At 39.6% G+C, this 18763-nt stretch overlaps 1 protein-coding gene across 4 annotated transcripts in view; it reads right to left on the bottom strand.

Moving 5' to 3' along the window:
* ipo8 (importin 8) overlaps window positions 1-18763 on the bottom strand; it is a 33818-nt gene that overhangs the window by 9152 nt on the left and 5903 nt on the right. For 3 of the 4 annotated variants that reach the window (XM_058625840.1, XM_058625837.1, XM_058625839.1), the window contains exons 6-20: window positions 18008-18097; window positions 16127-16221; window positions 15953-16037; window positions 15714-15848; window positions 13820-13919; window positions 13542-13618; window positions 12587-12703; window positions 10700-10789; window positions 10105-10270; window positions 8741-8901; window positions 8515-8640; window positions 8359-8434; window positions 6304-6429; window positions 2474-2571; window positions 2279-2374 (exon numbers count right to left, since the gene is read on the bottom strand). In XM_058625840.1, the coding sequence (XP_058481823.1) occupies window positions 2279-2374; window positions 2474-2571; window positions 6304-6429; window positions 8359-8434; window positions 8515-8640; window positions 8741-8901; window positions 10105-10270; window positions 10700-10789; window positions 12587-12703; window positions 13542-13618; window positions 13820-13919; window positions 15714-15848; window positions 15953-16037; window positions 16127-16221; window positions 18008-18097 (1638 nt within the window). The remainder of the gene's footprint in view (window positions 1-2278; window positions 2375-2473; window positions 2572-6303; window positions 6430-8358; window positions 8435-8514; window positions 8641-8740; window positions 8902-10104; window positions 10271-10699; window positions 10790-12586; window positions 12704-13541; window positions 13619-13819; window positions 13920-15713; window positions 15849-15952; window positions 16038-16126; window positions 16222-18007; window positions 18098-18763) is intronic. The other variant, XM_058625838.1, reaches the window with a different exon arrangement.

The raw sequence follows: 18763 nt of genomic DNA on the forward strand, positions 1-18763 counted from the left end.
AACATGTTCAGTAACAAGCAGAATGTTGGATTCGACAGATCTACAAGCTTTTAATATTTTGATCATTTTTTCGATTAATTGATTAGTTGTTAGGTCCATAAAATGTCAGAAAACATTGAATAATGTTCAAAGGTGTTTCAAAAACATTGAAATGATGATATTCTCAAATATCTTGTTTTTTGTTTTGTCCACAAACAAAAATGTATTAATCTTTGTTTTCGCTCACTAGTGTGTGCTCGTCCTCACTCTCTCTCTCTGTGTTCATATTTCACAGACATCCCTGATTCCAGAGCTTCAACACCACAGCTCAGATATTACAACTATAACTATTGCTATATATTTTTATACAGCTACTCGTCATTGCTAACGTTAGTAGTATCCTCATCAGCCCTTCATCTACAGCTTGTACATTTCTGAAGGTTGGACCCAACCCCTGATGGCGATGGGGCAAGTGGCATGATATCACAACCTGGACGAGATTCAGTTCAATTCTGAATGTTTTGTTTGTAATCTGCTGAACTTGTTCCTGTGCATGTGACACCTACTCTACGTCTGTCTGTCCAGGAGAGAGATCCCTCTCATATTTCAGAAGCTGAAAACTCAGAGAGGTAGATTTAATTATTTAAAAAAACACTCAAACGATTAATAAATTATCAAAATAATTGATTAATAATCAATAAATTTTTGCAGCTCTATATCAATTTTGATGTGTTATAAGTTGATTTTAAAGCAACGACAAGTGACGGTTTAGTTGAACCAGAGCCTCGCACTAATTTTTGACACATTATCTGGTCTTGCTTACTTTCAAAAAAATGACATTATAGTGAGTGTTGTAGGCATAATTCACCATTATCTGTACACAGAGCCGGATTAACGCAAAGGCAAACTAGGTACGTGCCTAGGGCCTGATTGTAATTCCTGCCCAATTTCAACTTAACAGAGGTACAGCTCAAGGGTCACCTCTATCACCTCTATTGTTACACAAAATAGCACAACATTCTACTGTACGCGGATGATATCCTCCTGACATTAACAGACCCATCAAACTCAATACCTGAGCTCATCAATAGTGTGAAAGAGTTCAGTAAAATTTCTGGATACAAGGTTAATTTTACAAAATCTGAAATCATGCCTCTCGGTTTTTCGTATGGGTATGAACCTGACTTTGTAAAACCCTTTTGTTGGGCACCAGATGGATTCACATATCTGGGGGTTAAAATAACACCTACAATCAGGCAACTTTATGCTCGAAATGTTAACCCCATAGTAAAACACAAGGACAAGATGTTAAGATGTCAAGATGTGAACTTTTACCACCATTTCATCTTCCACATCACGCAGCTCATGCACCCTTTGTATGAGACCCTGAAATATACATTATACATCTTTATATAGATGTATAAAGCACAGCTGTATATATTGTTAAACGCAATGAATCATATAAATTAAACAAGATATGGTAGTGTACTGAAACTGGGCAGCCTGAGCAGATGTTTTCTCTCTGAGCAGGGGTGGACTGGCCATCGGGGAGTAGCGGGTGTTTTCCCGGTGGGCCAATCAATTTTGGGCCGGCCGAGGGACGGACATTTTTTTTTAATCATTATTATTATTTTGCTGCGCCTTGTCTTGAAAACTACAGTAACTCTCACAGGCCGGCCCTTACAGAGACAAGGCACAGGCGCTGTGCCGCAAAACAAACATAAAGAGCGGCCGTCTAACACAGTGCTCAGCTGCAGACACAACGCAACTGAGAGAAGACGCGACGGCAATAGAGAGACAGGGAGAGAAACGGAGAAAAAAAATGGAGAGTTGAAAAACAAAAAGGCAGCGCTGAGAAGCTCAGAGAAAAAAAAAAATCACTAGCAGCACAGGTAGTGCCAAAAGTAAGAAAATGACAGAGATGTTTGCTACAGGGGGCATTATGTTGAGCTGTACTGTCTGTTCTAAAATAAAATTCTAAGTGTTTTTCACATCATTATACTATTGTTTTCAACTAGCCAACGTTCTGATTGCATGCAGACTAATTTTTTGCATGTAATCTTGTTCAAACTTAACCTATTCCACACTACTCCTCTACTTTTCATGTCCAGATTTGTGATAGGCAGCAGGCAGCTGTGTGGTAATGAGTGATAAATAAACACTCTCGAATCCTAAATCCTTTCTCCAGGCCAATTTTTTTTCCCAGTCCACCCCTGTCTCTGAGTAAATTCTATTATTATAAAAGACTTTTATAAAAGTGCTTTCAAGTGCAACAAGTCCATCTCCATCTCTTACTGACCTGGTCGATGCCTCTGCCTCTGCACTGCAGGATGATGACCTCCAACAGTTTGGCAGCGTGACACTCAGCATCCTCTCCTGGATCTGTGGTCAGCACCTACAGGTCAAAGGTCAGAAAACTGTATAGTAAACACTGCGGAAAGTGAACTTTGTGAAAGTTCAGGCTTGATGCAACTGTGAGGAAATATAGTCTGACCTTTTTGCACATGCTGTAGATGACCTCTAAGTGTTTTGGGTTGGACAAGAGCATGTCTGTATCCACGGTAACATAATTGTGCAAGAGAGGCATCATATCTGTAATACAAACACAAACCATGATTTAAATTGCTACCATTTTACCCTCCTAAACATGTGGTCCATTTTGGGATTTTTAAGTGATCTAAAGTTTTGCACTGTTCGGTCTAATTCTTGTGTCAGACATCGCACTCATGGCTCTTCCAGTGACGACACTCTCTAACCAATCAGTGAACGGCAGTCTGTTGATGTCACATTTTAGTATCGGCTCAGCTGGCTTAGAACCTCGCCAGAGCGGGTACCAAAAAAAAAGCACCATGTACCAGCTAGTATCCTAAATGGAAAAGCAGAAAAACCAAGTAGAGTTGAGTCGAGCCGAGTAGTGCTAGAACTGTGGACAGGGAAAAGCACCATAACAAGGTGCTCTGTGCTTCACATGCTGGGAAGAGAAAATCGACAGAGCAATAGCTCCAGCATTTAAAAAGGGGGAAAGAGTTTGGGACAATGAGCCTCCTGCTCAACACGAGTCTTCGAGTTATTTATCTGGTTATTTGCGAAGCTCAGCTTCGCAAATAACAGGGGTGCTCTGAAAACAGCCCCATTAGCACTCTGTACTTTCCTCTTGACAAAATAAAATGAACCATAGACTGTATTAAAATGATATATATAATTACGGCAAAAAACTCGATCAGAATTTTAGTCGAGCCAGAATGTATCGACTCATTAATCGACCAGTCGACTGGGACTTTACAGCCCTAATGGAGTTGCTGAAGAAAGAACTGCGGGACTTCAGAGAGGAAATTAACCAGAAGTTAAACACCATTGTTACTGATTTAAAAGAAGTAACAGACAGAGTCGAGGATACGAAACAGAGAGCAACTGAACTTGAGGAGTGGAACGCCGACACCAAAGAGGTATTTTCTCATACTCTGGAAGCTAACGGACATGGAGGCACGGCCTCGCAGGAATAACATACGCATCCACGGAATTACAAAGGGATCCGAGGGAAAGGACATACAGGACTTTCTAGAAAGGTTTATTAAAACAGAATTGTCCCTCACCGACGCCGCCCTCGGCATACAGCACTGCCATCGGTCTGTCGGACCCAAACCAAGATCTATAAATCATCTATTTCCTGGAATTTAAAATAAAAGAGCTGGTGCTTCAATGTGCTTGGAAAAGTAAAGAGATTGACCACGACGGAAGTGTTTTTTTAACAAGACTACCTGACTGAAGTCATTATGAAAAGAAAGGCTTACTCCTCCATCAGACAGAAGAGAAGGGGCTTTGTTTCCACACGCTGTACCCTGTGACACTCCGGGTGTTTTTTGACACCGGACCAGTCATCTATAACAACGCAATGGAGGCAACAGATGACCTGATCAAAGGAGGATTTATCTCAGGCTGCTCCGGAGCCCTGATCACCGTGGAACCTGAAACCACGGTGAGAGCGAGACACCATCCCTGGGAAAGAGCAGGTGTGACATCCCGCCGAGGCAGAGGAACACACCTGAAACACATCCAGGATAAACTGAAGAGATTCCATGAAAGCGGTCACATACTATTAATGGACTGAGTAAGACTGTGATTACTACCACAGGTCTGGTCTGTATTAACACTGGCATATAAAGAAAACAAGCAAGTTTTCCTATTGTAATCTAAAACCATTGAAACTTTCCCCACCTAACTTTGGAAGTCAATTTGTAAGTCAACTCTGTTAAATATGTGTAATTTTATGTCAAGTTCAACTTTGTTTTGCAGACAGTTTGTTTGGGTCATCTAGGTGTTTAAATGTTCAGGTAAACATTATTTCTTTGATGCAGAGCCTGATTGATATATGGAGAGAGCTACCCCCACTGGATAAATGTTTTATTATTTTTTTCACATCCTCATTTTGTGCACTCAAGAATTGACTACTGTTTTATGTTTAATTTGGATAGGCACAGGATCATAAAATGTGATGTTGGGGTAAGAGACATATCTGCCTCTCTCAATAGACCCGGACCCAAGACCAAACAGACCCAGACCAAACAGGATTTTGTAAAAAATAGGCAGACCCAGGACGTTGGTGTGTCCCTATATGCGATGCAGTATAGAAAACTTTAGAACAAAGTCTAACAAACAAACCTCTCTAGTCTTTACGGGAAAGGGGCCCTTCAACAATGTGCGTTAAATCAAGATGGGTAAAGCAAGCTAATATCTGTCAATGATTGGTTTCATATATGCAAGACGCAAGCTACCACCTTAAACTCAGATCTTTGGAGGGAAAAAAAAGTCACAATAAAAAAGTCACAAAGCAACAAATCTGAACACAGTCAGTGCTGGAGATTGTATGGCAGCTGGTCATTTTCATATCTTTTGGGAATGTCCTAATATATCTTCTTTCTGGATAGATGTAACTGCCATTAGAACAGCAATCAACCCAAAGCTTGATTTTAATTTCTGTATCATGTACCTGGGAAATCTGACAATTTGGCTGCAAAAGTGGGATAGATATTTGCTACAAATATTACTAACAAGCAGCAAAAAAGCCATAACTAGAAAATGGCTGAACAAGGAGCCTCCAACAATCCTTGATTGGGCAGCCCGTGGCCAAGTGGAAAGGGAACTTGACTTGTAACCGGAAGGTCGCCGGTTCAAATCCCCACCCGGCCAAAAAAAGGGCTGGGGTACCCCTGAGCAAGGTTCCCAATGCTCCCCGGGCGCTACTCAGTGTGGCTGCCCACTGCTCCTTATTCTAGGATGGGTCAAAATGCAGAGGAATACTTTCCCTAAGGGGATTAATAAAATGTAACTTTAACTTTAAATGGTACAGGAAATTTACACAATGGAACGATTGACCTTTTCCCCGAGACATGCAGCTAAAAAGTGTGAACATTACACAAGATGTTATCTGAACCTAAAGTGACGAATATTTATATTTTTACTTTTACTTTATTTTTATTTATTTTTTTGGATCAGTACTGCTCTACACAACATTCTGTGAATCTCAATTAATCAATTAGTATTGCCTGATCTAAAGTGACCCTGTCTGTTTTCAGTTGTTCATCTGTTTTGCTATTTTTGTCCTTTTGTTGTAAAACAATAAAAATCGGAATGCAGGAGCTGGTGTTTTACCAGAGACAGGCAGTAGATATGCCTATTTTCATAATCTTCATGTATAATTTCAGAACTTTACACCAAACAGTAAAGATTTGCACCTCAACCAACAAATAACATTACTACATTGCATATACATATACACTGATTAACACCTGAAAAAAGCAGTTTAGGGTTAAATTACACTTTAAAGTGATAGTATAGTTTTTTTGTGTGGTTGTTAGAGGTACTGACACACAGTGAGTTCTGACTCTGTCTTCAAGGCAGAGGGGGAGGTGCTCTATCCAGTTCTTATAATATATCTATTGGGGACACTAGTAAAACGGAGTTTGCATGTTCTCTCCGCGTGTGTGTGGGTTTTCTCCATGTTCTTTCTCAGGCTGGTCCTTGGAGTCACTGACTCCGTGCCTCATATGACCACACCTCAAAAAACATGGACCAGTCCTCTAGCTCTATCAAAATCACTACATGATGTTTCTAAAATAAAGCTATACACACCAGCTTAAAAAGATATTTGCAGCACAATGCCATTGAGGCTGAACACAACATTTCTGAACACAGCTTTAATACAGAGGCTTCATAATATTATTACTATTATGGTTATTATGAAAGCAACAAGTCATATAGGTTTATGATACTGTATCAAACTCTACACACTGTCAGCATCATTAGTCTGTTTCATGTGGGAGCTACCTGTGAAGTAGTCAAAGCAGTCATGTTGGAAGACCTCGTACAGGATTCCCAGTAGCTGCCACATCTGAGGGGAGATCGTCTGACAAGTGAGGCCAAACGCCAGGGACAAGATCTCCTCATAGAATTCTGCAGAGAGGAAGAAAGAGTAAAATGCTAGTACAGCTGACGCACACATTCACAACATATAGTTTTTAAAATAGAATGAAATGAGGTTAAAGTGGAAAGTGTTGAAATCAACCAAATCATGTTATTGACGTACTAGTACTGATTCCTACAGTGATCCAATCCCACTTGTGGGTGTTCGACACTTCTCAATTACACCACAAACTCAGTTATGGTTATTAACGTGATACTGGGAAAAAAATAAACAAATCACAACAACTAAAATAGTCTGTTTTTGAGAGAAAGAATAATTAGTGACAGAATAACACCAACTGATCACTGTGAGTTAATATCATAAAGGGTAAACTGGTAAGAGTAAGAGCAGAACAGGAAAAAAGGCTTTTAAATATACCGATCTTTTGACTTTGGAATAATAACTCCCTTGATTGAAGTAACTGCTTTTATTTCATTGGCAAGCACATTCTTAGAAACTGCATCTGTTTCATTGTGCACTGCAGTGTCACAGATGTATACATCTGTTTGTACGTATTGTTGAATTTTGTGACCATGTTATAACGCTGCCTTCTGGCCAGTTTAATCTCTGCCTGCCCCACACTAAAGGCTAATGGTCCTGATCTGGCCCTTCTGACAATCCTGGGGGAGTTCTGAACAGATTATCTGGGCAAATTATCCTGTAGTGTAGTTTTTGCGTTTCTTTGAACAAAACATCGCACGCACACACAACACCTATTAAGTGACGACGCTGACAGTCTCGCTGCATGTCTGTTTATATTCTGAAGTCAAGTTAAATCATGCAAATTTCTGTGAGATCCAAAATCCTTGCTGACATCGTTTTATTAAATTTATGTTTCAAACAAAATAAATAAATCTTTACAGATAAACACAAAAGTAAAAAACAACTGACACAGATTAAAGTGGTGGGTGATCGATTAAAGATCAGACACAACGCTGTGAAAGAGAGAGACAAAGAGAGAGACACACACACAAGGAGAGAGAGAGAGACAGAGAAATACAACAGACACAGAAAACACTGGTGGACACTGAAAGAGAGAAAACACAAACTTACAGAGAAAGAGGGAGAGTGTGCACACACACACACACTTTAGTTTTGTCCAACAAGCCGTCGGGTAACGTTTTAAAATGAGACTTTCCGCCTAAAAGTCCGTCCTTATCCATCACTGCGCCTTAGACTGTCCTGTAATCAGGATGGCTCGATTTGCCTGCACACGTGACCACGTCCCCACCGGAAATAAAGATTTTATGAAGTATTTTGTTACGTGACTAAAATCTGTTTTTCCTTGTGTGCCCACTGGCAGTCATGTTAGTGTGGGTACAAGACATCATCATGTTGGCAGGGCACACTGGCAGCTCACTGCCCAAGGGGCTTCTGATCATTTGTCAGAACCTCATACAACAAATGCCCATACCATCAGTTTAATGTTATTTCATTTTTTCCTCTCTCATTTCAGCTCAGATGCATTTCTTACAGTACAGGCTTGAAAGCACAAGTGGCCTGACCATAAAAACACAACCTTAAAGTACCCTGTCAGTGGGTTTTACTGACCTTTGTCACATGACCATCGTTTTTCAACAAAGATAAGTCAGTCTCCGCTCAGTCATTACTAAATATACTAAATATTGAACTTTTAGTTCTGCAACCCTGCAAAAATCTACAGTTTTGAATACCGAAATAACATTGTGATGAAAAGGTTGTTTTTTTAATGTTTGTGCGAAAAGCAGGCAAAGGATCATAGCCAGGGAGCAAATGAATTCATGAAACAAACCTGTGATAAATTCAGTATTAGCTACACCTTTTTAAGCTCAGATGCAATCAGTGAAGTGTTGACACATCAGCAATGTGAGTGAGACTGCATGTGCATGCGATTGTGTGTGTGTGTTGCTTTGAAAACACTGGAAGGCTCGTGCACACACCTGCCATACCTATGATGGGCTTCTGCAAGACCAGGCCAATCACCTGCAAACAGATCCCTTCAAGTTGCTGAGTGATCTGAAATGTTTCAACAAACCACACATTACAAAAAAAGTGGGAATACCAGGCAGTGTGTGCGTGTGTGTGTGTACTGAGACCTCTTTGTGATCCTCCATGACCGTGAGAATAGTGTCGATGGTGCTAAGGATGCCGAGGGCCATGACAGTCTTGTCCTCATTCTCTTCATACTCCTCACTCTGAAGGACCCTGGTGAAGATCTCTGCCTGCCCAACAAACACACTTACAGGTTACATATAACATCAAATCATCTATGATTTGATGCCATAGATAAAAACATAAGAAATGCGTGTTATGTGTTCCTACCAGATTTTGCGTCATGTCCACAGCTATGGCCGCCACTTCCTGGTTGTACTCGCAGATCATCTTCTGAATTACATTGGTCAAATCATCATTCTCTGTCTCTTTGACCACGTGTAGCAGTTCCTGCATGACCGGACGGATATACGGCCTGATGTACAGCTTGGCTACACACACAGGAAAACAGAGCACATGTTTGTCACACTATATTTGTGACGTGTATTCGAAACATTATTTTCATTACACTTACACAGTGATAGTATAGTTTTTTTGAAGTGTGGTTGTTTGAGGTACTGACACACAGTCAGTTCTGACTCTTCTGTGTTTGTGAGGCGTGCTCACACTGAAAACATGGCTGCCAGTGGGGACACTAGTAAAACAAAAAGTCTGGGTGTCATCCTCGACAGCACCCTCTCTTTCACATCCCATATCAATAATATTACCTGGTCCGCCTACTTCCACAGCCTTATCACCTCCCGTCTGGATTATTGCAACTCACTTCTGTCTGGTCTCCCTCAGAAAACCCTCCACAAACTGCAACTGGTTCAGAACTCTGCTGCTCGTATCATCTCACAAACCCCCTCCATCCATCTTACAGCAGCTCCACTGGCTTCCAATCACACAACGCATCAATTATAAAACACTGCTCCTCACTTTCAAAGCTATACACAACCTTAACCAAAGAGTTAAGTATTAAATGTTCTACAATGGAAAAGAGTCTAACTATTAAAAACTAGAATCACCACCCAGTGGTAGTATGTCTCCACTGACCAATGCAATTTCAATCCACACAACTGTCTTCTATAACTTGCTTTATGGCTTAATGCAGCGATTTTAGGTACGGCTACATTTATTTTTCAAGTATCACTGGTGCGCATAACATTTGGTATGTCTCTGCCCTGCCCTTTCATTTTCCCTAATGTCTATCTGTAACGCCTGGGTCCTCTATCTGCCCTCAGACTCTAGGAAAGATGACATCATGGTAAAACCATGTCAAAACCAATCAAACACAGGGCTGGTTCTAATCCAGGTGTTCCTGTACACTGCTGCCCGTGTGTGTGCAGTCATGAGAACCGCGACGAACGAGACGCTTGAGAAATCTACAGTGGTGTAGTCTACATGATACACAGTCATACACCATATACCACTACAAAAGATAAATTAAATGAATGGTCTATATTTGTATAGAACCTTTCTGTTCTTGATGACCACTCAAAGCTGCTTTACATTAGAGTTCCGGAACCATTCACTCACTTTCATACAGCACATCTATGTGGGGTTAAGTATTTCAACCACACTTAAAAAACCTGAAGTATCACTCTCATATCAACAGCAAAGCAATGAAGTCCCCTCCCTATTTGTCCACAGACCTTGTTCCTGGTTGCTGACCAATGCTTGCAGAGCAATGGCAGCCTCCACCTTGACAGGCATCTCTTTGTCGTTGATCAGATTCTGTTTTACCAACTCCACAGCGTTCCTCAGAACCACGTCGTCATGGTAACGCAGTGAGCTGAAGCAGTGGAGCACCCAGCACGCCTGACAAGACCCAGCAGAAAGATAGCAGATTAACACAGCAATCGGAAGTTCTCATTCAATCTGCAGTGTTCCTATTGTAATCAGGCCTGAAAACATTGTTTATTGCAGCTTTCTTAATGCATTTGAAAGACAAGAATGAATGAATTAATAACTTTTATTGGCAAATCACACTTTTATCTCTTAGAATTTTAATATCTACTTTGATTTTGAAGTAATTTTCACATCTTGCCCTTATAATTAATTTAATTTTAATATTTTGCTTTTTGAATGCGTTTCTATGCCTTTGTAAAGCACTTTGAGCTGCTCTGTGCATAAATACTGTAGTGCTATATAAATAAACTTGCCTTTCCTAGATCTCTGACACCACCTGAAACACAACAAACACATACAACTGTCTACCATGTGAAGCAGTAATAGAGGTTCACCTACTCTGGCTCGCAGGTAACCACTGGTAGAGTTAAGCAAAGGGAAGACGTAGTTCTGCAGCAACAGCTCCATCTGCTCCCTGTACATCCGCTTCTGGAGAATCACAGACAGCACAGCACATCATTTTGACAGTTTCTTAAAGGCTGCATCTGGTCATGGTTTCATGTCATTTATTTTACAAAGCGGAATTTCTTTGTTTGTTGAATAAAGTACCACAGGGGTACAGTGGATCAGTGGTAGAGAGTAGGGGCATAGGATTAGGTAGGGACACGTCCCTGCCAATATCCAGCCTCTGCTGTGTAGTCCCTATCGGTACACCCGCTGTCCGTAGTGTTTAAGCAATGATTATACATATATATACACATATATACATATACACACATATATATATGCATATACATATACACACATATATACATATACACATATATATACATACATATACATATATATGTATATATATACATACATATATACATATATACATATACTAACATACATACATATATACATAAACATACATATATACATACATATATACATATACATACATATATACATATACATACATACATATACATACATATATACATAAACATACATATATATAAACATACATATATACATACATTTACATACATATATACATATACATACATATATACATATACATACATATATACATATATATAAAGTTATGTATGTATATGTATGTATATGTATACATATACATACATACATATATACATATATACATAAACATACATATATACATAAACATACATATATACATACATTTACATACATATATACATATATACATATACATATACACATATATACATATACACGTATATATATATATATACACATATATGTATATATATACACATATATACGTATATATATACATATACGTATATATGTATATATATACATATATACGTATACATATACATATATACGTATATGTATATACGTATATACGTATATGTATATACGTATATACGTATATATATATATATATAAAGTTATGTATGTATATGTATGTATATGTATACATATACATACATACATAAACATACATATATATACATATATACATAAACATACATATATACATACATTTACATACATATATACATATACATACATACATATACACATATATACATATACATATATACGTATATATATATACACATATATGTATATATATACACATATATATACGTATATATATACATATATACGTATATGTATATACGTATATATATATATATATATATATATATATATATATATATATATATATATATATATATATATATATATATATATGTATATATGTATACAATTTTGCTTAGAAATGCTATGTTGTCATTGACAACAGACCCTGTAGTCATTGTTGTTACCTCTAACAAGGAGGTGATGTATTTGGCTATTTTTGTCTGTTTTGTTTGTTTGTGTAAATAATCAGTGGATGTATCTGAATTTGCATTTCCCATCATGCAAGTTGCTCTCTCTTGCTTAACTTTACTCGCTGTTCTGAATGGTATCTCCGGTCAACAGTGGAGAGAGACAGTGTACATTGCACACAACACTGCTAGTAATTACGACTCAATGTTTGTTCTGCATAGGTCTAGTCTATGTACATCAAGCAATGCAGGGCGTATGAAAGTCAGTGGCAGGACACATATACCTACATATCAACTTAAATTCTTTCTTGCACAAATTCAAGACCCATGTCTTTTTAGGGCAATTATTAAAAACTTTCAAGGGCCTTGAATTTTTTCCAAATGAACATTTTCAGGAATTTCAAGCACCCATGGGAACCCTGCATATGAAAACAAAACAGACACAGATGTGTTTCTGTGGATGTGTGTGCACCTTCAATAAAAGGTCACTCAGAGCACCAATGCAGTGCAGTGCTCCATCCTTCCTGCAGGGGTCAGCAGAGGGGTTCATCAGTATCTGGTGGCAGAACTCCATCATGTGGGGAAGAACCTGCGATGAAAATGAAACCACTTTGTTACGGCCATAGGCTGTGTTTGTGTGCTCTTCTGTATGTGTGTTCCCTCAGTCTCCAACTAATTAAACCAATTTTAAATTGATTTTTACTGTTCTACTCTTCTTTTCAAAGAAAAGACACTAGACAGAACTTACAGAGACAGATAACAATCACAGTCACTGGCACTGGCCTCAACATGATCATTTTGTAATTTTTTTACAGTGTTAGATCATTGCAAGATGTAACATCTCAGACTATGACTTCTGATCAGCATGCATTTCCTAAAACCTCATGATACCCCTCTAAAAAAACATCTACTGAGAACAATAAGAATAATACAATAAGATAACAAAATAACAATAAGAAAGAATTCACTCATTCCACAGACATTAGATTCACTTTATGTGTTAAGGGAGTGAGGGTTTTGAATGAAAGCTATTTTGTAGCCTATTATTCTATGTTCATCACTCTCAGATACCTCCCAGAGGGCAACAGCTCGCAAAAGTGACATCTGAAGTGGGATGAGTCTTATTTTACACTCCCCTGAGGCAGCTTGTTTGGAAAAAGACACTTTTCACAGCAAAGATATTGAGATATGCACTGCATCATGTTTTTGAGTTATTTCACACTGTTTTGTTTACTACATAATTCCATAAGTGTTCATTCATAGTTTTGATGCCTTCAGTGATATAATACAATATATATGCAATATTGACATATTGCCCATTTGAAACTACTCAACAACTATGCATTACTGTTGATGTGTTAAGACCTTAAATCTCATGCAGTTGAAGGGAGCCAGTTCATCTAGACCAGAGAGAAAAGGCTCCTCACCTCCTTGCGCTTGCGGGCAGCTTTACATAAGAGGCTCTGAGCAGCGGTGGCAGGGAGGGCATGGTCATCATACATGTCTGTGACCGAGACAAAGACAAAGAAGGAAATCAAACAACATATTTCGCAGCATGCAGACATTCAGTCTCTGTGATTTGTTTTCACTGTACACAAACTGTGATGCTACAAGGTGCTACGAAACCTCGGACAAACTCATAATAGGTATAATGTTGGCCGAGAGAGATTTCTAAAATGGAAGAACAGGATGTTTGAATACTCACTGAACTTCATGCGGATGTATTCATAGGGGTCTTCCTGCCACAGTTTCTCATCCTCATCTTTGTAACACATGAGAGGGAAGACGACGTCTTGGCAAATGGTCTGTCAGACATGAAGGTCCTTTATAAACTCAGGAGGACTACTACAGTATAGTGTTGATTTAAAAACAACACTCAATAACAATAAGACCAATGTAACAAGATACAAGATATACAAGAATGCTTTTCACTTCCTCATAAAGTGATGGCTCAGGTTTTGGTGTGTGTGGCTATGAGCCACTGATACACACGACTGATTTTAGCTCATGGGAACAAAGAAGCTTCTGGTCCGCTGCTACCTCGTTTGATAGATTTGTGCCAATAGTGTAAATCAAATTTAAGGATTTCTGACACAAAAGTCACAATGTAACACAATTGAACATGATTTAGGCCATTGCTGACTTTGCTTTTGGACTTTAGTGCCAAGAGTGAGCGGTTTGCAAAGAGACACTTGGAAAAGGCCAAGACATTCTGAAGATATTGTAGACAAGGGAGTTGTAATGTTGATCAACTGCTGCCTCCAGTGACACAAACTTATCAAATGAGGCACAGCCGAATACCAGCAGTCACGTGTCCCTGTAAGCTAGAAACACTGATTTGCTCTATGGACTTAAGTGCAAGCAAGTGAGTGGTTTGATTGTCTAATGGTGAGATAAAGCAGCAAATGCATTCTTTACTTAATCAAGTGTTGGGGGACATTCCCCTGTGTCAAGTGAGGCAACTTTTGATAGTGAGGCTATCAAAAATCAATAATAATTACATTAACAAATGTAATAAAATAAACAAATTTATTTAATAAAGTTCTTCGGGGAATCGTCCTTCAAAAAAAGGGAAAGGATAGCCAATTTATTGATTCAGTAACAAGAATGTACCTGATTACCAATTTGGATTATGGTTAACAATTAACTGACTTGATAAATCATAATGCCACATCAATAGTTAGCTTGAATTGAAGGATTGGAGTTCTACTGGAACCCTGAATGTGTGCAGCAGAACCCCACCTTGCTGCAGCAGTGAGCAGGATTCAGTGACCTCTTACTAGCATCCTCCCTGCAACACAGGTTAGCCACGTGTTGTTATGCTAATAGGGAGAAAACATGGAGACACCAGCCTCTGCAACTAAGTCTTAAAATTTTGACTTGAATGCTAAAGTTTAAACAAAATAAGCGAGTTGTTCTCGTGTGTTTATTGGTATAATCTGTAAGCACCAATTCATGACTTAAAGCAGTGTTTTTTTAACTTTTTATACCAAGTATAACGTCAGAAAATATTCAGCTCTCAAAGTTGCACCATTATAACTAACGTTAGGCAGAGCAGCTCCAGACTTTTCACAGGAGGCAGATTTATTCCCAATGGGATAATTTGCTCTCTCATCATCCTCCTCCCCTTCCTCTTCCTCACACTACAGATGGAGCAAGAGATAAGGTGACTCTAATTATCATTATTTAATTTATTATTATTATTATTATTTGTTTCATTTTCTATGCACTCAAAAAAATTCCTCAGCTCCATTCCGATCACATACACCGATATACAGTAGAACAGTATTTCTAATTTTCCTCCAAGTACCACCAGAGGAAACTCACGTACCACAGTTTGAGAACCATGGACTTAAACAATTAAAATCACATTTTTAAAAAATAGCGACTATTATCATTACTGTCAAAATGCCCAAAAATAGAGATATTTTTTGTGCATATCACCAACCCCTAATACAGATTCAGCCTCGACACTAAAAACTACAGTGAAAGGTGTCATATTTGTTTATACAGTAGGGCAATAATTGCACACCTAGTGATTATCATCCCTTTAATATGAGATATGAATGGAAGGGGGCAGGGTTTGATGTCTGACCCACCTGCATATGTGGCTTCATGTGTTTCCAGGTCAGGGAGTGTGACAGGCTCTGGTTGAGGTAGTTGAGGCACTGCTGCAGGACTCGGGGTGTGATGTACTGCTTCTGTCTGTGCTGGTCCACCACTTTAAGCAGGACCTGTACCGATGTCAAAAACGAGCATAACACAGGAAGAAAAGCAATCAGAGTATAGGCAACAAAGAGAAAAGCCAAGGAAACATCCTGAAGTCTCACATCCTCACCTGTTGTATGCCAACTGCGTATGTCTTTAGGAAAAAATCTGCAAACTCGCTGTACTCCTTTGTCACATTGCCAGGACTTCCATACCTGTATTTCAGAGCAGAAACGTGTAAACAGCTTGTCATGTCAATCTCTAAATCTGGTGACTGATGTGAAGTGGGGGCAACTTCACTCACCGCTCAAAAAGTCTGGTAAGGATTCCCAACGACCACTTCTTACACTTCCACCATGCCAGTTCAGGACGGTCGTCCTCATCAACCTCCAGTGTCTCCTGACAAACAAACACAGTATGGTCAGATCAAGGATCAGTGGGTCATGGGCCACCAACCAATACATGCACATTTGTCTCTGTGCAAGACACTTCACCCAGTCATACTTGGAAGATAGTACATTCTCTGTCCATCTTGGCTAGTGCTCATCAGCAACAGCCCCTCTAGGCTGTGGGGTCCCACAAGGCTCTGTTTTAAGGCCCTCTCTTGTTTCCTGCCTTTGGTATCCATCTTTAAAAAACGTGTTTCTTTTGCTGATGATGTTGAGATCTACGTTCCCCTAACACCTAACAAGGACTCAATTAAATCCTAAAGGAATTGTTTCCAAGATATTCAATCATGAATGGATATATATATTTTAAGCCTTAATAATTTTTATATGGAAAATCTGATCTTGGACCTTGGTCCTCTCCCATCTTTTAGTCATTCCTCCATGAAAAAGTTTGGTGTGTTCATTGACAATGCTTTCAAAACGGATAAACAGATCAACTTGCATGTAAAAAGCAAACCAAACATTTTCTCTAATTTACAAATTGCCAACAAATCCTAGGTTAAATTTAAAAAGAAGACAGCAAGAGAAACATTTACACACATTTCTCCTATCTTCACATCAACTAACCAATGTTTATCTCATGATAGACATTAGTGTCTGGGTGGTGGGTGGGGCTTGTTGACAGCTCTGTTGCCTACGAGCTGTGGGGTATCCATGCCGCATCTTTCCCCTCAGTTTTAATTACACATTAGATACCAGCATTCATAGGATTTATCTGAAGGGACTACAAACTTCCTTAAATGGGGTCATGAAAAATACCAGAACTGAGTATTTCTCACAGCTCATATCTTCCAACAGGAAAAAGTCCTGTTTGACATCATCAGCTCCATTGTTTGTCCAGCTGTCCCTCGACCGGGCCGGTGGAGTGTCCGTACCACATCTTTCCCCTTCATTTTAACTGCACACTATATACCAACATACCCATATCACACATCACACACACACCACCAAATCATTCCCTGGTGGGCTGGGGCCTTGGAGATGGACGTAAGCGCTGACGTGAGTGCTCTCCTGGATGCCTGACTCTGTTCACTCCTCAGCCATGTTGGGGCGGGGCAGCTGTGGTGGCCTGAAAGCACTGCTAGATGCAGGGGATCTGGTACCCTTCGCTCGGTCTGGGGTGTGCCCGGGTGGCATAGCTGTGGCCCATCATGATGTGGTGGTGGGCCACGGACTGCTGGAGGGGGTCAACACTGGGCACCAGGGCTACTGGATGTTTGGTGGGGCCCTGTGCCAGGGCATTGCAGGATTAGACCCGATGGGTCCTTGGACCAATGGTCCCTACCTATGCCTGGGGGATCTGCCCTGGACTAGCCCGGGGGTCTGCCCATCATTTGTATTTTAACAATACAAATGCTGTCCCCTGCCAATTTTTTGAGACACAACACACAGAGAGGTCTCTGGTGGCATTTTCTCGTCTTGGGTTTTGGTTGTCGTGAATCATTGTTGCATTCAGCTAACTTTGGTTGTGATTTAGAAAGAGAAACTGGCGTGGGACATGCGTGCACATGGTTTGATACATCCGAATATTTTTTTGCGTAAGCAAATCCTGCGTTTCCTACGTACTCCAACTTTTCAACCGTACCTACACACAGTTATATAAATGAGGCCCCTGGTTTTAGGGTTAGGCACTAGGTTGTGATGGTTATGGTTAGGTAAGGGGCCATTGAAAGCATTATATCTATGATATGTCCTCACTAAGAAATAAAATAAGTTTGTGTGCGTGTGTGGCTTACAGCAGGGATGTCTCGGTCCATGATAGCTCTGAAGATTTCCATCCACTGCGTCATCACTGCATTGTTGATCAGCTGGAGAGGCAGCGAGTACTGCAGGACAACAAGGACATTCCTGCTCTTATCAACATCATTATTGTCATACTTAATGTATGTACTTGGTACGAATTTGCTGGATTGAGACTGGGAGACGTAGGGGTTTCATTCTCCAAATCCTTGATTTGATTAGATTTTCAATTTTAAGGACACGATTCAATTCAATTCTCAGTCTTTTTCTCTCATTTACCTCGGATGGGTCTGCCATTTATAGACTTAAGTGTAGGATCATTGGATTTACGTCATGATAACTCATTTAATTTTTGTATTCCCATTTTGATTGTCTACATGGTGTCATGAGGGATATAATATCCACCCTGAAGGTCCAGCAATCTGTTTTTAAGGCCACTAACTTAAATACTAATTAAATGCTTAAATCCAGGGTTTTCCACCACCAAATAAGGCCGCATGTCGGATGCTACAAACACATCTATAGAGCTAGTTATCGCTGAAGCGAGACTTGAATTTTGAGGATTTTTCGCTGCAAATGAGGGCAGATGAGTTTCCTGTGTTAGCAGAGTTGTTTTCGTAGTTACGTCTACGTCTTAGATGTAAGACGTAGCATAACAAAGCTGACACACCGTGGTTTTCTTGTCGACAACACGAACATTGTTGACAAAACTCACGGTTATGCAAAATATACGAAATACTTCGAAGGTCAAA

Source organism: Solea solea, chromosome 3 (assembly GCF_958295425.1).
Source record: "Solea solea chromosome 3, fSolSol10.1, whole genome shotgun sequence".
Lineage (NCBI taxonomy): Eukaryota > Metazoa > Chordata > Actinopteri > Pleuronectiformes > Soleidae > Solea > Solea solea.